The sequence below is a fragment of the Furipterus horrens genome, unplaced genomic scaffold (assembly GCF_987537825.1).
Source record: "Furipterus horrens unplaced genomic scaffold, mFurHor1.1.pri manual_scaffold_2, whole genome shotgun sequence".
Classification (NCBI taxonomy): Eukaryota; Metazoa; Chordata; class Mammalia; order Chiroptera; family Furipteridae; genus Furipterus; species Furipterus horrens.
Window position 1 is genome coordinate 105,348,171 of NW_028327172.1, and position 27,581 is coordinate 105,375,751.

Below are 27,581 nucleotides of genomic sequence, written 5' to 3' on the forward strand. Positions count from 1 at the left end.
TCTAATTCTTAAAAGTACTTACTTTTAAAAACAGGAATTAAAAACAATGTTATCTCCTGAACTGAATCCTAGAACAATAAAATAATATTAGTAGGAAAGTGGTGAAATCTGAATAAAGTGTGTAGTTTAATTAACAGTAATGCACTAATGTTAATATCTTAGTTTTGACATGTATCATGGTATATAAAATGCTAACATTAAGAGGAGCTTGGGAAAGGGTATATGGAAACTTTCCACACTATCTGTGTACCTTTTCTGTGAATCTAGATATATTCCAAAACTAAGAGTATATTAAAAGGGGCAGGGGATCTTCATTAAGAATATACCTATGCACACAGGAACAAAAAACTGAGCTGTAGTGATGTCCTGATCATAACAACAGAGCAGAGTATATCAGCTTCACTTCAAAAATAACCCAGCAAGGTGGGGATTGCCTGTAGGAATGGTGGCAGAGGGGGGGAATGGGGGGCAGTGGAGAGCAATAGGAGAAAAATTGGGACAACTGTAAGAGAACAACAATAAAATAAATAAATAAAATAACCCAGAGAGAGGTGAAGAAGTAGTGATTGGGAGAGAGGCACAAGGGGGGCTTCTCTATACTGTAATGGGGGATGTAGCGGGTGCTCCTTCTATGACAATTCACTGAACTGTACTTTTCCCTACATTGCCCTTCAATAAAAAAGAAATTTAAAAAATACTTCTCTGTTACTGGTAAAGGTTAGAGTGAAGAGAAGATGTGTAAGTAAATGAGATTATATGAGGGAAGAAGAAAACCTGGATAGGATCAGTTATAACAGTTACTACATCACAAGTCTAAAGTTTTCAGAGCTGGGAAGGATCTTGGAAATTACCAAACCCTGGCATGGAAAGTTTATGGAAATCCCTAGGGATACTGATGCGCCGGGGCTCACAGAGTCCCAGGTGATCTCATCTGTGTAACCCACTGAACAACCCCAGGAAGAATAACTCACCAAGTCCTGGCTCCATGCAGCTACAGTCCAAAAGCCCAGCCAAGACCCCTGAGATATTCTAATTCCACTACAGAGAAACCTCAGTAAGTTCTACTAACCCTACAATGCTTATCAGAGCTTCTTCCATCATAATGTTTTTTTTACTCTATAAATAACACTGGGTTTTTCTAACATACTTTAGATTTCGTATTTCCACTATAGCGTCAATACGTTCATTATTTCTTATTCATATCATGTTGAAGCTGGAGGGCACTAGCACACCTATTTACTTTAAAGATGAAGGGACTGCTAACAGATATTAGTGACTCATCACAATTTTCTAGAATTCAATTTTTTTAGGTAAATTAATTAAATTAGATTTCTCTTCCATGGTTACTGTCTGATACATGAACTAATAAACAGTACATAATATCACTAGACAATGACTCGGGTTCTTTCATGTATAATTCAATTCATTGATTTCTATGATGGACCCTGTTGGAAATAATTCTGGCTGAACAATAATATGATAGTAAATGAAAGACAAAAAATAAAACTTCATGAATACATAAATCAAGATGCTCTTTTTTAATGAGTAGATAAATCACATAAATTAAGAGAAATTTATGTAAATTTTTTAAGAAATAACAACTTTAGATAAGCAATTGTAAGGAAGATAACAATCATACATGCCAAGGCTACATGATTCTTCCACAGGCCCCATGGTGAGAGGTCAATGCCCTGATTTATCAAGAATTCTTCTCCAGTACATCTGAAATTGAACAGAAAAGTATATAACTGTATTCTTAGCATCTGTCCAATTTTACTCATTATATTTGTTGTCCCTTAGTTAAAGAAGCCTAGGTTACCAAGCTTATATAACTATCTCATCATATATAATACATAACAGTTAAGGAGTATGTACAATGCTAGTAGATACCACACTAAGCAACCTACTAATAACAGTTTAGTCAATCCCTAAAACAACTCAAGAGGTGAATATTATACACATTTAAGAAATAGAGACTAAAGTTTAAAGAACTTGGCCAAGTCCACAGACTCACACTTTGAATCAAGTTACTATCCTCTCAAGACTCATTCACTTACAAATCTATGATGCTGCTCTCTTCAAAGGGCAGATACATTAGCAGTAATTTTTCATTTACTCCTGAAGGGGAAACCTCAGCTTTGACATATGACATCTGAGGCCCTTACAAACATCATCAAAGTTTTTTTTTAAATACATTTATTGATTTTTTTAGAGAGGAAGGGAGACAGAGAGAAATATTGATTGAGAGAGAAACATTGATTGGTTGTCTCCCATACACACCCCAACTGGGGATAGAACCTGCAATCTAGGTATGTGCCTTGACCAGGAATCGAACCAGTGACCTCTTGGTGTACAGAACAATGCTCCAAGCAATTGAGCCACATCATCTAGGACAGTTATTAAATATCTTTTGGCATACTCAAATAAAAGTCAATTATATTAAAATATGGTAGGCTATTATTTTTCTTCTCATTCATTCCATCTTCATAAATTTGAAATAATCCAGAGAAAACCTCAAATACAGTACTGCTACTTGGTAAACATTTAGCCACCATCTACCAAGAAAGTTTGCAACAACGTAGCACACCTCTCCTGAAACATTACTTTGGTAAAACACATTTAACCATTTAACATGTAAGATTGTATTAGAATATATATAAAGCAAGTTAGGCAAATAACAGTATACAGTTTCTTATTTGGTTGCTCCATAACTATACACTTAATTGGTTTTTCTAAAGAATATAATAATACTCTTCTAGCTTAATATTTTTGAGTGAGTTCAAATGGTAATGTACTTTTTATTTCAATTTCAAAATGTTCATTGCTAGTATATAGAAACTGATTTTTAAAATGTTTTATTGATTATGCTGTTACAGTTGTCCCAATTTTTTTCCCTTTGTTCCCCTCCACCCAGTGACACTCTCCCTCCAGTTGTCCCCCCCTTAGTCCATGCCCATTGGTTGTGTATATAGTTCTTCTCAACATCTTTCTGTTTACTCCATTTCTCCTACTATGCTTCTTAATTCCTGTACCATCTTCCTCCCTTCCCCACCTTCCCCCTTCCTCCCGACCTCCCCCCATAATGTTCCCCATACCTATAATTCTTTTCCCCCTCTCGTTGCCTACTTAGTTTGCCTTTGTTTCAATTCCCTAGCTTCTGTTGTTGGTTCTTGTGATGCAGTTTTCATTTTAATGTCTATAGTTTTGATCCTCTTTCTCCTAAACAAGTCCCTTTAACATTTCGTATAACAGTGGTTTGGATCTGATGAACTCCTTCAGTTTTACTTTGTCCTGGAAGCACTTTCTCTGCCCTTCTATTCTGAATAACAGCTTTGCTGGACAGAGTAATCGTGGTTGTAGGTTTTTGCTTTTCATTACTTTGAATATTTCTTGCCAGTCCCTTCTTGCTTGCAGAGTTTCTTTTGAGAAATCAGCTGATAGTCTTATTGGGACCCCTTTGTACATAATTCTCTTCTTCTCTCTTGCTGCTTTTAAGATTCTTTCTTTATCCTTAATTTCTGACATTTTGATTACAATGTGTCTTGGTGTGGTTCTCCCTGGGTCCAGTTTTTTGGAACTCTCTGTGCTTCCTGTACCTGTAAGTCTATTTCTTCCCCAAGTTAGGGAGGTTCTGCTTCATTATTTTTTCACATAATTTTCCAATTTCTAGTTCTTCTTCTTCACCTTCTGGCAACTCTATGATTTGGATATTGGACCGCTTATAGCTGTCCCATAGGTTTCTGAGCCTCTCCTCATTTTCCTCATTTTTTGTTTCCTCTTTCTGCACTGGTTGACTGTTTGTTCCTTCCCTATGTTCCAATTGTTGGTTTGATCCCTGGTTTTCTTTGCCTCACCACTAGTTTTGTATGTGTTTTCATTCATTTCAGCAGGACTAGCCTTCATTCCTTCCCTGTCTTGTTTAAGATCTGCTGTTAGGTCTGTAAGCAATTTTATAACCAAAGCTCAAAACTGTGCCTCAGAAAGATTTCCTATCTGCTGCTTTGTTAGATTAGATATTTGCTGTGTGGTCATCAGTGTCACCAGGATCTCTATCATGATCTGTGCCATCCTGACAGTTTTGTGTTTACCTTTGCTTCCTGGGCGGGGCTGTCACACCTCCTATGCTATAGGGGGTGGAGCCCCATGCACTCATCACAATTGGGTGACCCTTCTCACCATGCTGTGGTGTTTTCTGTGGGGATGGCGGTCCAAGATGGATTCCTGCCATTCACTCTCTGCTGAGAGACCAGTAACATCCTCCTCCGTCACCACCCCCTTCAGGCCTCACAGTCCATGGCAATGGGGGGGATCTGTCTTCCCCGGCATTGAAATCCCGAGCTGACAGGTCTGATCTGCAGCCACGGAGTGCTCCCCAGGTGCTTCTCGCCTCCCCTTAAATACGGGTGTCAGTGCTTACCACTGTCCTGCCACCATCACCACTGCTGCCACCGCCAGCACAGCTTGACCTCTCTGCCCTGGCTTCGCCCCTCTTACCCATCAGGACAAGCACCACTTCTTTATAACTTTGTACATTAGACTTCCATTTATTTTCTGGAAGTTTTGGTTATTTCTGGTTTTGCCGTAGTTGTATTCCTTCTTATTTGTGAAGGGAGCATGTCAGTCTAGGCCTCCATCTTGGCCAGAAGTCTCCTGTGTGTGTTTGCCTCTGTGTCTTAGGTAGAGTTGTCGCTTCTGTTATGTTGTAAGGGGCAGGGCCTTGGGATTCATCAGTACAGGGTGACTTGTTTCACCACGTTGTGGCACTGTATGCAGGGGAGGTGTCTGAGAGGGAACAATGCCACTTGCTCAGCACTCGCTTGTTTTCCAGGCACTTCTCCCACTTCCATATGGGACTGGCACCTCTCTGTTGCCCTGGCCATTGTTCCCAGAGTGGGTGAGTCTGTGGATGTTCTAGGACCATGGGGGCCCTTTAAACAAGCAGACTCTGCTGAGAGACCAGCTGTTTCTTCCTCCACCCCAACCCCCACTGGTTTGCATAGTCAGAAGCAATGAGGCTTTATTTTCCCTGGTGCTGGGACTATGAGTTGTGCAGTTTGGTGAGGAGCTGGGAATGCTCCCCAGGTCATCTTCCTGATGGCTTTCTGCTGGCTTGCCCCTGCCACGGGCTCCACCCCTCCTATCTGTGTGGATGAGTATTTCTTCTTGATATCATTGTTTGCTGGACTTCATGCAGTTTGATTTTCTGGAACTTCTGGTTGTTTCTAGTTTTGAGGCTGGTTTGGCTCAGTGGATTGAGCGTCGGCCTGCGAGCTAAGTGTCGCTGGTTCGATCTTCCAGTCAGGGCACATCAGAGAAGGAAAACTCTTACTCCAAAAAACCTCCGCTGCCTTGCGGCATACCTCTTCAGGGGAAAGGCTAAGGGAGTAAACCCCGACAGAAAATCCGGAGCCGGAGTCCCTAAGGCGGTTTGACATTGTAGTCAACACCGGCAACTCCTGCGGCGCACCTGAAGCCAAGCTGTATTGACTCCGTCTTTCCCTTGGATCCTTCAGCTGCAAAGAGAGGGGGGGTCTGCTGCATGGGCAACAGCAGACCCTCCATATCACCCTGCCCAGGCTCTGTAGCTTCAGCTTCACTGACACTCCAGCATCATCGCAAGATGTCGATTCAACACGGGAGGAGACAGATACCGTGTCACTCCCGAGTCGGACTGCACAGCCATTCTCGGCAGTGCAGATAGACTCTTAAGAAGCTACACCATCGTCTCTCGAGACGGACGGCTGCCGCCGCCGACGATTCCTTCTTAGTTGTGGTGTGAGACGCAGTGTGTCTCCATCAAAGCTTTTTATAGAACTCATTACCCACAAATCAACCGTACAAAAATAAGGCAGGTTAAGAATTCTAAAACTAGGAAAAGAGGTGAGGAAGGACTTCCTGACAGTTGCTCTCCTTCAGCTCCTGAGCAAAGGCTGGAAGGAGCAGGTGCATTACAAGGTAGAGGCCTTAGTGGAAGTTGGAGTAGAGCAGGATGGAGGAGCCTGGCCAGGGGTTAGGTCAGCACAAGGTACTAAAAATAACTGGCACAGCAAAAGTTATTTTCTGGTGCCATTTTTGTATGACTCATGGAATTTAGTAGTTCCAAAAAAAAATATGCTCAGATCAAAAATAAAGGGAGTGGGCAGGATTAAAAAACTTTCTCTTCCTACTCTAGAGGTTTCCTGATGATATAATTGACCCTTGAAAAACATGAGGTTAGCCATGGTTGGTGTGGCTCTGTGGTCTGCAAACTGTAAGGCTACCTGTTCGATTCCCAGTCAGGGCACATGCCCGGGTTGCCAGCTGGGTTCTCGTGTTGCGGGTGTATGAGAGGCAACCAATCAATGTTTCTCTCTCATACTGATGTTTCTCTCTCTCTCTTTCCCTTTCTTAAAGATAAATAAATAAAGTCTTTCAAGAAATGGAGTTAGGAGTGCTAACCTTCATGCACAGTCCAAAATCCATGTGTAATTTTCAATTTCCCCAAAATTTAATTACCAATAGCTTACTGTTGATGGAAGCCTAATTGATAACATAAGCAATTGGTTGACACATATTTTATATGTTACATGTATTATATACTGCATTCTTACATAAAGTAAGCTAAAAAAGAAAATCTTAAGAAACTATAAGGAAGAGAAAATAGATTTACAGTATTTATTGAAAAAAAATCCCTGTATAAGTAGACTTGTACAATTCTAACCTGTGTTGTTCAAATTCCAATGTGAACAGTCATGAGATTTAAAATACCAGCATTCTCTTTTTTCTCATTAATTAATGCATCAAAATAAAAACATTAATAATTATAAAAGGAAAGTGTAATTCAATTTCTTTTTAAACATCCTGTAATTTTATTAAAATCTGCATTTCTGTTTTATTGACATAATGCCAAAAAGGGGATTTCCTTTTTAGCTTACTAAAATATGTATTACATTCTGTGGAGGATACTTTCATTGGCAGTAGTCCAAGTCAGTTTAAGAAACAAAAACAAAAACAGTGCAGGCTTTGATTTCATGATGTCTTGTAAGTGCAGGAGCAAGAAATAAGTGCCAGGATGGTGGAAGGAGAAGGTTCACTCCCTTTCCAATTCTGCTGCCCTTACTCCTGGCCATGAGTTGGGCTCACAGGAAGCCATAAGTTTATTGACCCATACACTTCACATAATCTAGACAGTGCAAATACTGGAGGGCCTTGCTAAAATATCAAAGCAGCTAATTTTAAACACAAATATTCTGAAAATGAAATCTCATACCCACAATCAAAACAGCAAAAGGATTCTTAAAAAGACCCCAAACAAAGAGCACATAAATATTTTTCCTATATAAATACAGTTTTGACCATGTAGACTAGGTGTTGCACTAAATAGCACTTAATATGCATTAGTGAACAACACTCACTTTACAGATAAGAACATTTAGGCTTGGAGAAGTCAGTGTCCCTGAAAAGACTCAAACCAGCTAAGCCCAGTGGCCTTTCTCCATCACGCCACACACTAAGCAAACCCATTATGACAATGAATGCAAACTTACATTGCAAAGCTACATGTATTGTTTGTTGTTGCATTGAGTCCCGGGCAAAAGTTTTGTCCCAAAAATTCATTATGCTGCAAAGCCTATAACACAAGGGGAAGAAGGCAAGGTAGTTTTAAATTTCAGAAAAGTTCCAAAGAATCATCATTTTCCCAGTTTAATCTTTATTGTTATTTCTGAAAACAACACAATTTCCACATTCAAATTCTTTGTCACACCAGAGCAACTGAAATGATTGTTCCTGGCAATTAAGAGGCCTTTGGTTGAAATTTTGGCTTCTAATATAAAGCTAATAAAGTATTTTGCATGGAAGGAAGACCTCTGGCTATATTACTCCATAGCACTGTCCTCCTCTCTCCCAATATTATAACCCCAAACACTATAATTAAAATGACACAATGACACTTAATGACTATTGCTAATATATGGTAACAGCTTTTGTATTGTTCTTGATTGTTTTCATCAAAACTAGTTGTAATACTTGGGCGTTGAAACTCCCTTATACTATATTAGGACAGTTTTCACTGGAGTTGATTAGATTCTAAAGCCAATAATGGCTGTGAATATTATATGATATTGGTTTTTCTAATTTCCCTTGCAATATAAAATACGTAGTCTAGAAAAAATACGTAATCTAGGCTCCCATCCTCTCATGTATTTCCTTATTGAACTGAAAACCAACTACATTTTTTACATCAATTGGTCAATCTTGCTGTTTCATAATGAATTATCTCCCCTTCCCTCACCTCCCTCACACAACAGGGTGACAGGGAAGCCAGTGATTATTAAGGTTACCCAAGGCCTAACAGGAAACTGTCCTTCCGTGTTCCTAAGAGGAAATTCCTGGGAGACCCACACAGCTCATGTCTGGGGACATGACATGGTCAGCTTTATTCTGATTGCTCCTAGTAGGCTCGTCACAGAGACAGAAGAGGAAAACTTACCGCATAGCCATAGCGAGGAATGCTCAAGTACTGAAGCCACGAGAGCCAAGGCACAACGGTTCTGAGATTGACCAGCAGCCCTGAAAAAATCTAAGGAGAGCAAATACATCAGAACTGGTGGAGCCACTTCATGAAGAATTCTGGAGGTTACCCTCTTTAAGTCCCTACTACCCTGTAAAAGTTTCTGTTAAGGCAACTCTTTCTTGAAATTCCTTCCACTACTCTAAAGACTTACCATAACCTCTTTGCATGTGTTTTCCTCTCTAGAGCTGAGGCTCTTTGTGGTTTTAAAGGAATGACAATATATCTATGTTTCATTTAATTGGAAGATCCTTAATTGTCAAGGCTTTCACTTTCCCTATAACAGCACAAGATGGAAGGTACATAGCCCTGACTGTTCTAATGCTCCAACCACTACATGTTCCCACCAATAGACACACAGAACATACCCTGAGCACCTTGTGCCCCTCTATATTTCCATAACACAGTAAGCTTTGTTATACAAGGGTTTGCATAGTCTATCTCTGTATGACTTTTTTAGGAATAATTTGGGGTTCATAATGCATGCTGAAAATAACCCAAAGCCTAGACATATGGCAAACTGCAATATAAAATATGGTTAATACGTTCATTCAAGCTACCCAAGCAGTATTGCTATGGTGACCCCAGGAGGAATGTCTCCAGGAAGAAATTCACAAAAAACTTCTCCTAACTGGCCCTCAGGATGATGGGATGGGCATAGCAATGACAATGATGCTAGTGTGACTACATATTTTTGAACTTGATCAGATCAAGTGTTAAATATATAACATCTCCAAGTAAAATACAGTTTTATGTGTTGTTTTAAAAGTACTATAGATAACCCTGGCCTGTGTGGCTCAGTGGATTGAGTGTCAGCCTGCGAACCAAGTGTCGCTGGTTTGATTCCCAGTTAGGGCACATAACTAGGTTGCACATCAGGTCCCCAGTTGGGAGCGCGAGTGAGAGGCAACCACACAGTGATGTTTCTCTCCCTCTCTTTCTCCTTTCTCCTCTCTCTAAAAATAAATAAACAAACAAATATTTTAAAAAGTACTATAGATAAACCAAATAATAATAAATTGAAGCATCTAATATATCAAACAAAACATTTTTATATAATGAAGAACATTTTATTTATAGGATGATATTATAAGAAATTCACTCAAGGTTTATGACTTTCTCAATAATGTTTAGATTGTTAGTTTTCAATGGCAAGAGTATGCTATTTACAGCCTTGGTTGGGTAGCTCAGATGATTAGAACATCATCCTGATACACCAAGATTGTGGGCTCAATCCCTGGTCAGGATACATACAAGAAGCACCAATGAATGTACAAGTGGAACAAATTGATGTCTCTCTCTTCCTTCATCTCTCTCTAAAGCCATTAAATTTCAAGAGACTAAAAATAAAATAGTGTACTATTTAAAAACCTTTAAGACAGCTATAAAAATGACATGTGTATTAAAGAAATAGGCTAAGAGTTCCTGTTTACTTGATGTTAAAATGGGAAGTGTGTTTATTCAGAAACTTTCAACCTTTTCATCTCATGGCACATACACTAAGTACTAAAATTCTGTGGCACACCAAAAAATACATATTTTTCTGATCAGACAAAACATAGGTATAATTTTGATTCATTCATCCCAGACAGCTATTGTGTGGGCTGTTGTCACTTTTTTATTTGACAACTTAATGGAAAAGATGTCAGTGCCCCTGACTAAGTAGTCAGGTATTGCATGGTTTACAAATTCCTGTGGCATACCTGTTGAAAATCACAGTGCTAACTGCTTCCCTTCACCTGTTCATGCATCTATGTGTGTGCAAAAGTTAGAGACTTGTAAAATGAGGATTCAGTAACTGTAGGGGAAAAAAAGGTAACCAGAAGTATGTTGACATAAGAAAATGTCAAGTAAACAAAGAGTAGGGGACTTAGTACTCTGCAGGCTTTGGAATTTTTCAGTATTTTTTAAACACTCCTTTCAAACCCTAGGAAGAACCAAGAGAGTTACCCATGTTACATACTGTTCTATTTCCCATGGAGCTTAGCTTTTACCTTGGAAAGTATTTGACCCAGACACACCATCTCAGCTCCTGGGTAAATACACCAGCAGTTCTCTAACACCAGTGCAGAAGTCAGGCAATTAACCTGTCATTTACATGAGGGAATCGCCCAATCAAAATGTTGTGGTTTTTAAGTTACCATTCATCAAGATTTCACTGTATGTCACCAAGAAGCATCTTTTAAACTCTCACTTGTAACAACATGTTAACTAAAGTTATAGTAATTATATTAGAACAGGAGCAGAAAAGGCTGGGTAAGGTAGAGAAAAAGCTGGTACACTCTCTAATAGAAGCCATATTTTAATATATTGTTTCCTTAAAACTAAGAGTCCCATGTAAAGAATCCTCAAAGTAGGTTTTCCATGGCAGGTGCACTTGCTGGAATGAAAGAGGGAAAATAATTACTTCTCAGAGAAGAACGGCTCCTACTCACCATCATAAACACGAAGGAGATGGTCATGAGAAGTGTTGCTATGGACACCACGCTCTGACCTGCTGCTATGGCCAGTGCCATAGAACTGGCTGAATAAGCCACCATCATAAGAGTGAACATCATGATGAAGAAGGACTCGACTGCTGGCTTCAATCCTTAGGAAAAAAAGAGGGGCTTAATCCAACTGCCTCGGTCACTGTGTGTCTGGGATCATCTATGATACAAATAACACTATAATATCTTGAGAAATGAATATTAGAATGAAAAACAATTCACTCTCTGTCCAACCACCGAGTCACCAGTTTCATTGTCCCCCACCAATATAACTGCATAGCTATCATTCAGTTTTATTTGTTATACTCCTGCATAAGCACTTTTTCAAATAACACCTATGCTCCTTGCTGTGTAATTATTTACAATTCCTGAGTGCCTGAGATGAGGGCTGGAAGCAACACATCTGGCTAGACTTCTACTGCCTTCTGAGAAGGAAACTTGTCAAGAGCACATTCTCTGCACCCAGACACCCCACATTACTCACTGTTTGCTGTAACTGTGGTAGTGAGCAGACTGGGAATATCAGGGTTACATGACCTACCAGTAGTGTCACTATCTGAGGGAGTGTTCGCAGAACACAAGTCTCTGAGACAAAGTACCATGGAGTTTGGGATTGAGAAAACTACCCCATAAACTCTAACAGGGTACTATTATGGATCGTACATTCTGAAGATTTGGGGACAGCCATAAAAACACGAGTCAAGAGCCTCAGGATCCAGGTTTTATGCCTAATTCTTTAAGACACACCTCTTATTTGTAAAATGGAAGTTGAAGCTCAATCAGTGTGTCTTCTCCTATGGTGCTTTCTCAAAAAAATATATATTACTAGTATCCATGTGTGTGTATACAGTAAAATATATGTAAATTCCAAGGCAATGAGCCTGTGGAGAAGCCTAAACACATTGCACACATGAATCTGTCTACAGCTATTAAAAAGGTATTCTTATTAAACCAAAAAGCCCCCAAAATCTCTATCTTTCACTACATATATAAATATAGATAGGTAATAAATATTGCAGCTGAAGCTCCTCCAGTAAATTTCCAATATTTATGAATTCTTTCCATGTCTGTATATGACACATACTATCACTCAGTAAAAGACAGGTTTATAAATAGGTAAAAAAGTTAGTGTGCGAAATGTCCTGATATAAACATACTCAGAGAACAGTTGTTTCAGAGTGAGTATAATAGGTAGATGCTTCCTTATCTCACAGCTTGATTTATAATTCTGAGAACCAAAAACATGCTTGTGGAATAGAAATTAGCTTCCCCTCACAGCCAACACTACAAATACATCCCTTTTTTCTTGTTGCTTACCTAACAAGAAGTAGGTTATACAAGTAAATATAATACTTGGTAACATCCTCATGGGTAGTAAATCAGATAACAGTTTCCCAAAAAAATAAGATGACACTCTGTAGTATCCACTGATATATTCATGCCTAAAAAACAAAAATTCATGTCACGCATCCCACATTAGTTTAAGAAGGCACAGGCCAGGTGATTGAGCCTCTTGCTCTGTAGGTCTGCTGCCACCAGGTCTCACAACTACAGCTTCTCACACCCTCCAGGTCAACCCATCACCTTCACCCAGTCAGCACCAGGCACCCTCTCAGGTGCATGGCTGCCCTGAGACATCATTTCCTGCCAGCTGTGTGCGATGACCCCATTTCTCAGTGCAGAACACCCTCCTAAGGCCACTCACTTTGTCCTTGGAACCTCCACTCCAGGAGAACATACACTAAATCTCCTCCCTCTCTCCTGACATTGGATTTCTTTCAAAGGCAGCACCTCAGTAGCTGACCTCAGAGGTCACAGGGACTTTGCTTTCTCTCCACCCTGTTTAAGAAGATGGTGCTGCTATTCCCAACACCCCTGGTGCAGCTTCGGGTCACTAAACCCTTTCACTTCTTCCAATCTCATGGTGGAAAATAACATGGCACTTCCGTCAATGATCATTGCCTCCCAACCGTGCATCCCTGTCAGCTGTCAAATCCTATTTTCTCCCCACTGAGGGCCTTAGACCCCTCTTCCTCCCTACATCCTCCTCCTGTGCTTCCAAACTCTTTCACCAATACCTTCCTTCTTCCCCTCTCTATGATTCCTTTCCTCAAGCATGTAAATATGGGCAAATCTCTCCCAACTTTGAAAAATACAGGAACGAAACCAGCCTGCATTTTATTTCAGGGTTCCTTCTGGCTCTTCCCATTCCCCCTTTCATTGAGGGAAAAACTCCGTCTACATTCGTTGTCAACTTTACCTCCCACCTTCAGTTTACTATTTAGCCAGGACTTGTTCTCTACCAAGCCCCTCAAACTTCTCTTGTGAAGGTCTCATGACTTCTTAGTTGCTGAAACAAAAGCTCCTTTTCAGCCTCTATTGCTTCCATTCTCTGTACCATTTGCATTTGAGGCTATGCCCTAATCTTGAAACTCCTTTTGCCTTGGCTGCAGGCCCCTTATCCTCATGATCCCCACCCCACCCCAGTCCCTGGCTACTTTTTCTCAATGAACCCTGGTAATCCCCAGGAACCAATCCATGGCCCAGTTCTTTATCTGAGCACTTGATACTGGATAGTTCCCTTCCGGAGCAGAGACATACTTACATAAAGAGCTTTTTCTCAACCACGAAGAGCTCCACGGATGATACACTGCTGAAACACTGGTTGGTCGTCAGGAAGAAGAGCACCCCAGCTCTGTGATAAGGGAAGGGGAACAAAAGCACCACAATCAATTAAACGTTCTTAGATCAATTTCCTACCTGCAAAGCTCTTTCTTCAAATGATATCTTAAGACATTGAACAACTGTTCTGGTTAAAACAGTGAGGGAAGGAAAGTACCAGCCCCCTGAGGTCTCTCCCCAACCCAGTGTCTCCCCAATGGCACCCCTGGGACTCAATATGGCACAGTTTGAAATTCACAGTCCTGGGTTGCCATGGATTGAACTATCTTCCCCAAATCCCTAAGTTGAAGCCCTTCCCCCTCAATGTGAAGATATTCAGAGGTGGCATCTTTGGAAGGTAATTAAGTGAATATGATCATGGGGTGAGGCCCTCACGATGTGATTAGTGTCCTTAGAAGAAAACAGAGAGAAGTCAGAGCTCTCTCTGTGCCATGTAAGGACTCAGTGGGAAGCAGAAAGCCAAAGGAGGGCCTCATCAGAACCCAAACATGGTGGCACCCAAGTCTTCTGAATTGTAAGAAATAAATATCTCTTGTTTAAGCCATTCAGTCTGTGGTTTGATGATTACAAAGGTCATAAAAATGCTACCACCTTTAATTTTAACTAACAAAAACACAAGTACCTTTCTAATGCATGAACAGAGAAATATTCAAATAAAACCTTAGAAAAGGTTTCTAAAATGTTAGAAACCTCTCTTAGCACTTTGTCAAAGTTGAGTAAAGAAACTAAGACATGAGGAGGCAAAATGAAAGACAGTGGAGGGAAACCTATCTTGACACCTTGTTATATACACTCATCTCACAGTCATTAGATGAACCTTCATGTTATTTTTCACAATCCACTGCCAATGTGGTTTCCTGTGTTCTCAAGAAGAAAAAAATGCCCTGGCTGCTGTGGCTCAGTGGATTGAGCGTTGGCCTGAGAGCCAAGTGTCACTGGTTCAATTCAGTCAGGGCACATGACTATGTTGCATTTCAGGTCCCCAGTTGGGGGCACGAGTGAGAGGCAACCACACAGTGATGTTTCTCTCCCTCTCTTTCTCCTTTCCCCTCTCTCTAAAAATAAATAAATAAATAAGCAAACGAGCAAATAAATAATTTTTAAAAAAGAAAAGAAAGAAAATCACACTTCTGAAGGAAAAATTAACTTGTGGACATGTAAGAAAAGGAAGAATATTAATGCTTCTTTCTCAGTAAAATAAAGTCTAAAAAGAAAGTATGCAGTTCATCTGCATCTTGATAGAATTATACATTTTATGAAAGCATGCCATCATACCTTAAGCAATGTCAGGCTTCCCTGCATAACCTAACAATTTAATTAACATTAAGGATGTGATTTGAACCTAAGAGAGGAAGTGGCACATTATGTAAATCTGAGCGTACAATTCCTAATACAAAGAGTTCATAGATACTTAGTAATTGTTTTTACCACCAATAATAATGATAATATTAAAGAACAGAACTTAGGCAACAGTTTGATTTAAAAGTAAATGTTTATACAATAATGAATAAATGGAATATAGTCAGGCCCAGTACATTAGCAGCTATGCTACTTTTTAGAATTTAAAAACAAAAAACAAAAAAAACCGCCTAATATCAAAGGGAAAGTCTGTATCAGGAACAGGAGACATGGCAACATTCAACTCAATTTGTTAAGTCTTTTATCTAACAGTAGAATAATGTTCATAATGATTCTAAATTAGTAGATAGTGAAATTCTTTCTAAATCACAAGACAATTTATTTTATAGTAAAAATAATTTTTATTGATAAGTAATGTAAGGTGGTAATCCATGTCATTAATATCAACTTCTGGATCCAAATACATTTTTTAAAGACCTTTTCTCTTAATACACATTAATTTGTTTAGCTATTCCCACAACTCTGTAAGGCAGCAATTAGGTCAAAGAAGCTCACACTCTACACATGATTATAACACAGCTTGTCCCCTGTTTTTGAGAAAAGTATCTTGGGAATGGTTTGCCAAATGGCAGGTTTTTTAAGGAGTGCAATGACCATTCTGCCTGCAGATGTTTCCAGCCCACTGTTCTACCCTGAACATGAACTGCAACCACCTACTATAACTGAGTTTTACTTCAGTGCCTAGTTTAGTTGTGCCACTGAATGTGAACATGAATCATAATTACCTCACAATTACAAAACTTTATTTTATAGCAAATACTTTTTGTTAAATAATTTAATGTATTTTAATTTTTTCTGGTAATATTTCATGTTACAGTTAGAAAAAGCTGAGTGCCATTCACCTTGCCACATAAAACAAATAAAAAAATAGAATGGAAACAAATTCACAGGCAACAAAACTAAAGAAAAGGAGATACACTCAAATGTGACAAAATTTAAAACTTTAATTAAAGGACACTACCAACAGACTGAAGGACAACCCATGGAATGGTAGAATATATTAATAGCCAGACTATATAAAGAACTTTTACAACTCAACAATAAAAATCTCCAGTTAAAAAAAGGGGCAAATAACTTGAATAAACATTTCTCCAAAGAGCCACTGTAATCAGAACAGTTTGGTACTGGCATAGAACAGACATACAGATCAACAGAACAGAATAGAGAACCCAAAAATAAACCTAGGTCTCTATGGTCAATGAATATTTGACAAAGGGGAAAAGAACATAAAATGGAGTAGAAAGAGCCTCTTCAACAAATGGTGCTGGGAGAACTGGACAGGGACATGCAAAAAAATGAAACTAGACCACCAACTTACACCACACACCAGAATAAACTCAAGATGGATCAGAGACTTAAAACAAGCTGTGACACCATCAAAGTCCTAGAGGAAAACATAGGCAGGAAAATTTCAGATATCCTATGCAGCAATATTTTTGCTGATATATCTCCTAGGTCAAGGGAAACAAAAGAAAACAAACTAATGGAGCTACATAAAACTAAAGTTCCTGCTCAGCAACAACAACAACAACAAAAATAAATAAATAAATAAATTTTAAAAAAATCAGCAAAATGAAAAGGGAACCAACCATATGGGAAAACATATTTGCCAATGATACTTTGGACAAGGGTTTAATCTCCAAAATATATAAAGAACTTATAGGGCTCAACTCCAAGAATACAGACAATCCAATTAAAAAATGGGCAAAGGATCTGAATAGATACTTCTCCAAGAAGGACATACAGAGGGCCCAAAGGCATATGAAAGAATGCTCAACATCACTAGCCATCAGAGAGATGCATATTAAAACCACAATGAGATACCACTTTACACCAGTCAGAATGGCCATCATTAACAAATCAACAAACAAGTGCTGGTGAGGATGTGGAGAAAAGGAAACCCTACTGCACTGTTAGTGGGAATGCAGAATGCAGACTGGTGCAGCCACTGTGGAAAACAGTATGGAATTTCCTCAAAAAACTAAAAATGGAATTGTCCTTTGACTCAGTGATTCCACTGCTGGGATTATACTTGAAGAATCCTGAAACACCAATACAAAAGAACCTATGCACCCCTACGTTCATAGCAGAGCTATTTACAATAGCCAAGTTCTGGAAACAGCATAAGTGCCCATAAGTAGATGAGTGGATCAAAAAACTGTGGTACATTTACACAATGGAATACTATGCAACAGAAAGAAAGAAGAAACTTCTACCTTTTGCAACAGCATGGATGGACCTGGAGAGTATTATGCTAAGTGAAAGAAGCCAGTTGGTGAAAGACAAATACCATATGACCTCACCTAAAAGAGGAACCTAATGAACAAAATAAACAAACAAGCAAAATAGAACTAGAGGCATGGAAACAAGGAACAGACTGACAGTGACCAGAGGGAAGAGGGGCAGGGGACGAGGGGGGAAGGAAGGGGAAGGGTCTAGTGAAGGAACTAATGCAAATGACCCATTGATGTGGACAACAGGGTGGGGATTGGCTGTGGGAGAGAGAGCAGGTGGGCAGAGAGGGGAGAGCAATTGGGGCAGGGGGACAGCTGTAATAGAATAACAGTAAAAAATGAAAGAAAAAAAATTTCTCCGAAGAAGATATAAAAAAGCTCAATAACCACAATGAAAAGATGCTTAGCACCACTATCAGTAGGGAGATGCAAATCAAAACCACAATGAGATACCAATTCACAACAATTAGGGTGGCTGTTACAAAGAAAAACAGGAAGTGTTGCCCAGGCTGGGGAGAAACTGAATCCTTGCGCACTGCTGGTATGATAGAAATGCAAAATGGTGCAGCTGCTATAGGAAAACAGAATGAAAGTTCCTCAAAAAAAAAAAAAGAACTACCAAATGATCTAGTAACTCCACTTCTGGATATATATCCAAAAGAATTAAAGTGAGTATAAACATATATTTCTTTGTACACTCGTGTTCATAGCGGCATTATTCACAACAGCCAAAGGAAGAAACAATCCATGTCTCCATGGGCAGATAAATGAATAAACAAAATATGGTAAATAAAATAAATAAAGTATTACAAAAGAATATTATTTATCCTTTAAAAGGGAGAAATTATGATGCATGGATGAACCTCGAAGATATTATGGTAAGAAAAATAAGCCAGTCACCTAAGGACAAATACTATATGATTCCACTTATATGAAGTATCTACAGTAGTCAAAATCAGAGACAGAAAGTATAATGATGGTTTCCAGGGGCTGGAGAAAGAGGCAATGCAGAGTTAGTGTTCAGTGGGTACAGAGATTCACGTTGGAAATATGAAAAATGTTCTAGAGCTGGATGGTTGTGATGGTTGTGTTGGTGGCAATGTTGACTCTTCCATTCTTGAGTTCAACAAAAAAAAGAATTCAGAGCCAAGAACCCTAGTGCAAAAGGAAGTTTATTTATTAGACAAAGCAAAAGTACACTGGAAGAGAAGATTCCAGTGGGCTGCTCAGAGAACTGCCTTGGCCTTTTAGAAGGGAAGTCACAGAAGCAGAAGTGAGCCAGCTGGACTGTGTGGACCCTGGAAACAAGTTACAGTGGCAAAAGAAGGGCCGCTGGAGACAGGTCCAAGGGGTCAGCCTAAGACAAGCTGCCCTTGCCCATTGCACTTCTGGTTGCATGTCTTGTGGGGACTTTTAGAGCTTAGGAGAAAGAAAACAAAGATACACACACAAAGAAAGAGGCTGCAGGCTTGCTATAGGGAGACCGTGCATGCTGCATCCTTTGTCATAAGGGTTTTTGTCCGTTTTCTAAAAGCAAGGATTTTAGGGAATGTCTCTGGGGAGAATCTCATCAACTTTCCAAGTGTGTCCTTTAATATGTTGATGCATCAAAATGATAAAAATGAGCATATCGGGTCAGAATCATGGTCTCTACTGATTATCAGTGCTAGGGTAGGGGGTTATTGGTCATTAAAGCTGGTCCTGATGCCAGGCATGGTGTTGCTTCATCTTGTTTTGTTGCTTTTCTGGGCCTAAAGTTGAAAAACAACTGAGGCCTAGATATGTTATCTCCAGTTTGACCAAAACTCTGTCTCTGTGATCAACAGACCCAAGGCTTTGCTCCTAAGATTATTTGATGCTGATCTATAGCTTGCTATCCTGAGGGATTAATGTTTGAGGTCATTCAAGGGAGAAGAAGGCAAATGAATCAGGGTGCTCAGTGAGGCCAGTATAAATCAGCTGTCTCAGTTTCCCCATTCCACTTGCTAAGGAATTTTCCTAGCTTCTTACTATTCTGCTTCAATTGCACAACAATGTGAATGTAATTAATGCAACTGAATCACACAGCTAAGCCTGGATAGAAGGGTAAACTTAATGCTCTGTATATTTTACCACTATATGAGGTATGTCCAGAAAGTATCCAGCCATGTACTATGAAAAATAGAGACATTTATTGAAGAACATACAAGATACAAGGAACGTTGCACATAGGACAATAATGTCTCAGTCCCCTTCAAAGTAGGCACCTTGGGACTTCACACATTTCTCCCAAGTCTTTTCCATTGTTCAAAACACTCTGCAAAATCCTTACTTGAAGTTGCTATCGGCTGCCTCATCTTATTTTCCTGAATCTCATTGACAGTCAGAAATCCCCTCCCTTTTAAAGGTAATTTTAGTTTTAGGAAAAGCCAGAAGTCTCAGGGCACCAAATCTGGGCTGTAAGGGGGCTGAGTCACCCAGGTGATTTGATGTTTTCCAAAAAAAACTATGAATGAGACATGATACATGAGCGTGTGCATTGTCATGATGAAGCTGCCATAACTGTAGCCATTTTTTTGCTGTGTTGCATCTCTCAACCAGAAAGAACAATGAGGTAGTACTCCTTATTAATTGTTTGGCCTGGAGGACTGTATACTTGTAATGGACATTTTCCCCAACCAAAAAACACAGTTAACATGGTCTTTATCCTGCTGAGACTTTGCCTTGCCTTCTTCAGGTGTGGTGAATCAGGCAATTTCCATTGGGACAACTGGACCTTTGTTTCCAGGTCATAGCTGTAGACCCATTATTCATCTCTGATCATGACCTTCTTGAAGAAATCTTTTTCATTGGTAGTGGTTTGAAGCAAGTCATTAGCAACTGTGGCACGATGTTCCTTCTGCTCTAATAGCAGAAGCCATAGAATGAATTTTGTGCCAAGATTCTGCATCAAAATCTTGGACACAGTAGTTTTTGGAATCCCCAGAAGCCTCTAGTTCTCACACTGTCAGTCACTGATCTTTGTTGATTGTAGCCCATACACTTTCAACATTCTAAGGTGTTCTGCTAGTTTCAGGCCTCCCAGAATGTGGATCACTTTCAACAGATTCTTGACCATCTTTGAAGGGTTTGTGCCACATTTTTATTTGTGCTGCACTCGTTACATCATCCCTGAAAGACTTCTGAATGATCTGAATAGTTTCCATAGAGGAATGTTCAAGCTTAATGCAATATTTGATGCAGATTTATTGCTTTACTCGGTCATTTTGAACATGATGGCCACATAGCACACATGCTCACTCAAAGGCATCTACTTCCCCCACTGAATAGTACAGTGAAGTCGTCATTGTTCACACTGCATATTCCAGTCTGCTCTCTTGGCTACCAGGTTACATCGATAAGTGCATACCGTTCTCATTATATTAATAATGGCTGGACTTCTTCTGGCCATATAAGAAAATTAACACTTCCATGCATCTTTCAGTTTACTAATTTATTCTACTCCTCAATTCATCCTGTACTTCTCTGAAATTAAAATTCTTAATTGATTTTAAAAACCTTAGAAAAAGTAACAACTCTTTCTCAAAATCAAGATCCAAATATACTTACCTATTCTGGATTCCTGTAGGGTCACTTTTCAGATCATAGAAAATGGCACCTATAACCAGTCCCAGGATGACTGTTACAATTACCTTTTCAAATAGGGGGGAAAAAAATTTCAATTAAAGATAAAAACTTTATACACCACTTATTGTTATAATAAGCAAACCACTCCATTGAGATAGATACTTTAAATGACTTGGCCAAAGTCCTTGGGAAAATATAAAAGAGTGTATGTTATTAGACTTCCCTCTAAATTAAAATAAAAATTAACTTATCTCTGTGTTGGGGGACTGAAGGAGAATGAAGTAGACTACTGGGAAAGCTATGGTTCCTCCCAGGGCTTCCCAGGCACTGCCAGTTCACGGTCCTGTTCAGGCTGCTGGACCTAGGAATGTTATGTAGAGTGGAGAACAGTGCAAGTGTCTACCAAAGCCATTGGGGGAGTAAAATAAAGTCAAGTGGTTAAGAGTTCTGTCCTGTCTCAACTTCTGTACTAGTGAACATGCATAGTTGTATAATACTTCAAGAGGCTCAAGTAACAACAGAATATTAAACATATTCTTAACATTAAAAATAAATGCAATTTTTAAAGCACACAAAAATAAACACAATTTATAAAGCACACATAACAAAACTTCTAACAATGGAATTTTGCAAGACGAGAAAGTAGCAGTAAGCAGAGGCCCATCTATGAGGTCTAGGTGTGGGTCATCTCCATGCCTGTGTGGAAAAGTGCATTGTCACTGTCACCAAAGAATTCAGTCAGCTTTCTCTGAGGGCACCCACATGCTTCCATAACTCATTCTTCTGTTACTTCTTCTCCAGCAACCTCAGCCTGTAGGACCTACAGCCACATTAGAACTAAGCTGCCGATTCTTCCCCATTCTTAATACCTTTGTTTAGTCTGTTTGATGAGTCCAAGGAAGACTAAATAAACATCATTTTTGTTCTTAAGATTGATAAACTATCTCTTAAGAACACTTTGATAAGCAAAGGGTTAAGAGTTATATTATCATGTAATTTAAGGAAATTCTATTTATTGTGCTTTTACATGGCATTAAATATAAAATATAAGAAATGGCAATCAAAAGAATATATTCCACTATGTATCTTGGAACCTTCAACGTTTAAAAAGATAGAGGGAAGATGGTGGAGGAGTGAGGGGAGGCTGTGCTCGATTGCTCCTGAAACCGGTCTGTACTTTCAGCTAATTGCGGACAGAGCATCTCAGTTAACAGCTGAATACGGGCAGGAGGTGAGCCTTGGTGTTGCTGGCAGCAGAGGGCAGCACCTTAGAGTGACCTGTCCAGCGAGGATAGCAGAGGAGAAATGGAAGAAACGTGAATTCTGGCTGGCTTGGCTCCCTGGGTGGCAGCTGGCAATGTACAAAAATTTTTCAATGCCCCTAGGTTTCAGCTGAGAGGAATTGGGGGTGGAGATCAAGGCTGTGTCCACTGGCAGAGCCAGGAGTTGGCCAGGTGGCATCTGTCTCAGAGAGGCAAGGAGCAGCACACTCTGTGTATGTGTGTGTTTTATTTGTTTTTGTTTTGTTTTTATTTTTATTTTTGTAGATTAGGGAGGAAAGGCTAGGGGTGGGGCAAGATTCTTGAGGAACATACATGCAAGAGTACACTCACCCCCTCCACCACCTAGCCCCTGCTCCGGCTGCGTGTGCAGGAGTGCCCCAGGTCCACCCTCCCCAGTGTGCCCTGGGTCCACTCCTGGCCCACCTCGCTTGACCTGAGCTGTGGCCAAAGAGGGTAAAGTAAACTAGAGGTGCTTTGGAAAAGTTTTGGCTGCTAGTTTCAGAGAAAGAGCTGGGGAGCAGTGGACCAGACCCCAGTGCAGACTCATCTCCAGTGCTACAGAAAATATCTCATAAGCAGACCACTCCCCTCCAAGTGGCATCAAATGGAGGCAGCAGCTCAACAACTGTCTATAAGATAAGGTGGGCAGAGTGACTCTCAGTCAGTTAATTGGATGGAAGGACCCACCAAAGAGCAACACAACAACAACCAAAACCAAAATTCTACCAGAGTCCAAATGAAAGGCATAAAGGGCATCCCAAGACCATCAAGGTCAGGAGATCGAGGAGCCTGCACCACTGAATCACACAGGATTCCTACCACAGAAAGTCACATCACAAAGGCAGGAAATAAAAGCAGATCGATCTAGAAGCAGAAACAAACAAGAAGAGCCACCCAAAATAAGGAGATGAAGAAACAACACCCCATAAAAAGGAAAGGAGGAATTCCCAGAAGGAGGGATGGATGAAATAGAGGCAAGCAAACTATCAGATATAGAATTCAAAACAATGGTAATGAGGAAGATCAATAAACTCAACAAACTCAAAGAAAACTACAACAATCTCCAGGGGATCTACAAGAAACTTACTGAGAACTACTCCAGCATAAAAAAGGACATAGAAACTATCAATAAGAATCAGGAAGAAATGAAGAATACAATTTCTGAACTGAATAACATGGTAGAAGAATCTAAAATAAAATATCTAACCCTACAGCTAAAAGAACTAGGGAATCAACAACAAACAAAGCCCAGAATGAGTAGGAGGAAGGAAATAATCAAAATCAGAGTAGAATTAAATGACATAAAAACTAAACAAACAATTCAAAAGATCAATAAAACCAGGAGCTGATTCTTTGAAAAGATAAACAAAATCAATAAGCCTTTAACCAGGCTCATCAAGAAAAAAAGAGAGAGGACTCAAATAAACAAAATCAGAAATAAAAGAGGAGAAGTCACAACTGATACCACAGAAATGGAAAGTTTTGTAAGAAATTACTATAAACAACTGTGTGACAAGAAATTCAACAACTTAGATGAAATAGGCAAATTTCTGGAAACATATAACCTTCCAAAATTGAATCAAGAAGCAGAAAGTCTGAATAGACTGATAACTAGTGAAATTGAAGCAGTAATAAAAAAAAAAAAAAAAAAAACCCTCACACACAAAAGCCCTGGGCCAGACAGCTTCACAGGCGAATTTTACAAAACATTTAGGGAAGAACTAATGCCTATCCTTCTCAAACTATTCCCAAAATCTAAGAAGACTTCCAAATTCTTTCTATGAAGCCAGTATTACCTTAATTCCAAAACCAGGTCAAGACACAACAAAGAAAGAAAACTACAGGCCAATATCACTGATGAACATAGATGCTAAAATCCTCAACAAAATATTAGCAAACCAAATCCAGCAAGACCTTATAAAGATCATACACCACAATTAAGGCTGTCCTGCCTCCAACACCCTGGCTCAGTGGGAAACTCCCTGTCGAGCAGAGATTTCAGGATCACAGCTGAGGGAACAAATTTTTCCAGGACATTATATTTTGTGTGGAGGGATAGGAGATGACAAATCTCTGTAGGGGAGAAGTGCGCAGAATTCCCAACTCCTGTACCTTTTATTGAGAAAGGTATGTATGGGAGATACAAAGTCAAAATTCATAAATCATCAATTGGCTTTCAGACACCTGGATTACAGTTGACAGTTATTGATTACAGATAGCAATAGAGAACACAGTGACCAGTCTGTGTCAGGGTCTATTAAACATCTTCATGCCACACTGGCATTAGGTGCAAGGCTTTATACATTTTTAGCTACAGATTTTTTTATAGTTAACTAAGAGATAAGAAAGGCAGAGCAAGCTCTAAAGTATAATATGCATTCTTCAAATCCAATTCCCATGGAAACCTCCTGAGCAGCCTTCATGTCATGTCTGCCTTGTAACCTTCTTGGTGTTCTGATTGAGACTTAAAAGTGTAGAGGCCTGGCTCAAGGTTCAGGCTACAGTTCTCGAAACCACAGAGGATGGTCCACTACACACGATCAAGTGGGATTCATCCCAGGGATGCAAGGATGATTTAATATTCACAAATCAATAAACATAATACACCACACAAACAAAATGAAGGACAAAGATCACATCATATCAATAGATGCTGAAAAAGCATTTGATAAAGTACAATGCCCATTTATGATGGAAGCAGTCAGCAAAATGGGAATAGAGGGAGCATACCTCAACATAATAAAGGCCATATATGAGAAACCTGAAGCCAACACAATACTCAATGGACAAAAACTGAAAGTATTCTCCCTGAGATCAGGAACAAGATAAGGATGTCCATTCTCTCTACTCCTATTCAACATAGTCTTGGAAGTTCTAGCCACAGCAATCAGACAAGAAAAAGAAATAAAAGGCATCCAAATTGGAGAAGACAAAGTAAAACTGTCATTATTTGCAGATGACATGGTAATGTGCATAGAAAACCCTATAGATTCCACTATAAAACTACTCAACCTAAAAAGTGAATTTGGCAAAATAGCAGGGTACAAAGTCAATATTCAGTAATCAAAGGCATTTCTGTACACTAACAATAAAATGTCAGAGATAGAAACTAGAAAAAAAATCCCATTTACTACAGCAACAACAAAAAAATAAAGTACCTAGGAATAAACTTAACCAAAGAGATAAAAGCCCTGTACTTGGAAAACTACATAACACTGAGCAAAGAAATTAAGGAAGAAACAAATAAATGGAAGCATATAACATGTTAACGGATGGAAAGAATTAACATCATTAAAATGTCCATACTATCCAAAGCAACTTACAGATTCAATGCAATCCCTATTAAAATACCAGTGACATAATTCACAGACCTAGAACAAATACTTCAAAAATGTATATGGAACCAAAAAAGATCCCAAATAGCCACAGCACTCATGAAGAAGAAGAACACAGTAGGAGGAATCACAATATGTGATATCAAACTATACTAGAAGACCATGGTAATCAGAATAGTCTGGTACTGGCATAAGAACAGAATAGAGAGCCCAGAAATAAACCCAGGTTTATATGGTCAACTAATATCTGACAAAGGGGGAAGGAACATAAAATGGAGTGAAAAGGAGCCTCTTCAACAAATGGTGCTGGGAGAACTGGACAAGGACATGCAAAAAAATGAAACTAGATCACCAACTTACACCACACACCAGAATAAACTCAAGATGGATCAAAGACTTAAATGTAAGCTGTGACACCATAAAAGTCCTAGAGGAAAACATAGGCAGGAAAATTTCAGATATCCCATGTAGCAATATTTTCACTGATATATCTCCTAAGGCAAGGGAAATGAAAGAATAAACAAGTGGGACTATATCAAACTGAAGAGTTTCAGCACGATGAAAAGGGAATCAACTGTATGGGAAAACATATTTGCCAATGATACCTCAGACAAGGGATTGAGCTGCATAATATATAAAGAACCTATTCATCTCAACACCAAGAAGACAGACAACCCAATTAAAAAATGGGCAAAGGACATGAACAAACACTTCTCCAAAGAGGACATACAGAGGGTTCATAGGTGTATGAAAGAATACTCAACATCACTAGCCATCAGAGAGATGCAAATAAAAACCACAATGAGATACTACCTCACACCAGTCAGAATGGCCATCATCAACAAATCAACAAACAACAAGTGCTGGCGAGGATGTGCAGAAAAGGGAACCCTAGTGCACTGTTGGTGGGAATGCAGACTGGTGCAGGCACTACTGAAGACAATATGAAATTTCTTTCAAAAACTAAAAACAGAAGTACATTTTGATCCAGCAATTCTACAGCTATGTTTATACCGAAAGACTCCTGAAACACCAATTCAAAAGAAATTATGTACCTATATGTTCAAAGCAGCGCTATTTACAATAGCCAAGTTCTGGAAACAGCCTAAGTGCCCATCTGTAGATGAGTGGATCAAAACAGTGTGGTACATTTACACAATGGAATACTATGCAGCAGAAATGAAGAAGGAACTCCTACCATTTGCAACAACATGGATGGAACTAGAGAGAATTATGCTTAGTGAAATAAGCCAGGCAATGAAAGACAAATACCATATGATATCACCTAATACAGGAAACAAATGAACAACACAAACAAATGAGCAAAATTGAACCAAAGGCATGTAAACAAGGGGCAGACTAACAGTTACCAGGGAGGGTAGGAAAGGAGAGAAGGGGGTAAGTAGGGGGAGGGTACAGTCAAGGAACTAGTATAAATGACCTATGGACATGGACAACAGGGTAGAAATTGACTGTGGGAGAGGGAGTGGGAAGTGTGGAGGGGGAGCAATGGGGGAAAAAGTGGGACAACTGTAATAGAAAAAGAATTTTTTAAAAATTTTAAGTTAAAAAAAATTACGTATTACAACAGTGCAATGATATCAAGACTTGAATTTACTTGTCAAGAACACTTTAGACATGAAGCAAACTGAACTGAAAAACAGAACCATGATTTGTGAAGGCTAGCTTGTGAAGACCATGGTCTGGTAAAAATATGATTAAAGATGACCTTTAAAAATTCCATTGTTAATAAGACAATAAGAAATTTGAAAAAAACTTTGATCTTGATATATTTTAATTACCCTTGGAAAATATTGTAGTTCATGTCAACAAATCAAGCTTCCTAAACAAGTGATGATAACGCCATCAAATGTATGCATGAGCATTTATACAAGTCCATAATTTCACAGAGTATAACTTTAGGAATATTCTGACTTTTTAAACTGGACACTCCACATGCTTTGTTTCTTTTGCATTCAGAA

At 39.2% G+C, this 27,581-nt stretch overlaps 1 protein-coding gene across 1 annotated transcript in view; it reads right to left on the bottom strand.

Annotated features, from left to right (window-relative positions):
• Positions 1 to 1,523: 1,523 nt before the first annotated feature.
• The window catches only part of LOC150019242 (broad substrate specificity ATP-binding cassette transporter ABCG2-like), a 64,492-nt gene continuing 38,434 nt past the window's right edge, over positions 1,524 to 27,581 (bottom strand). The window contains exons 10-16 of the mRNA XM_090266284.1: positions 20,964 to 21,046; positions 13,646 to 13,735; positions 12,358 to 12,482; positions 10,987 to 11,141; positions 8,471 to 8,560; positions 7,527 to 7,609; positions 1,524 to 1,722 (exon numbers count right to left, since the gene is read on the bottom strand). Of these exons, the coding sequence (XP_090122410.1) occupies positions 1,575 to 1,722; positions 7,527 to 7,609; positions 8,471 to 8,560; positions 10,987 to 11,141; positions 12,358 to 12,482; positions 13,646 to 13,735; positions 20,964 to 21,046 (774 nt within the window). The 3' untranslated portion in view covers positions 1,524 to 1,574. The remainder of the gene's footprint in view (positions 1,723 to 7,526; positions 7,610 to 8,470; positions 8,561 to 10,986; positions 11,142 to 12,357; positions 12,483 to 13,645; positions 13,736 to 20,963; positions 21,047 to 27,581) is intronic.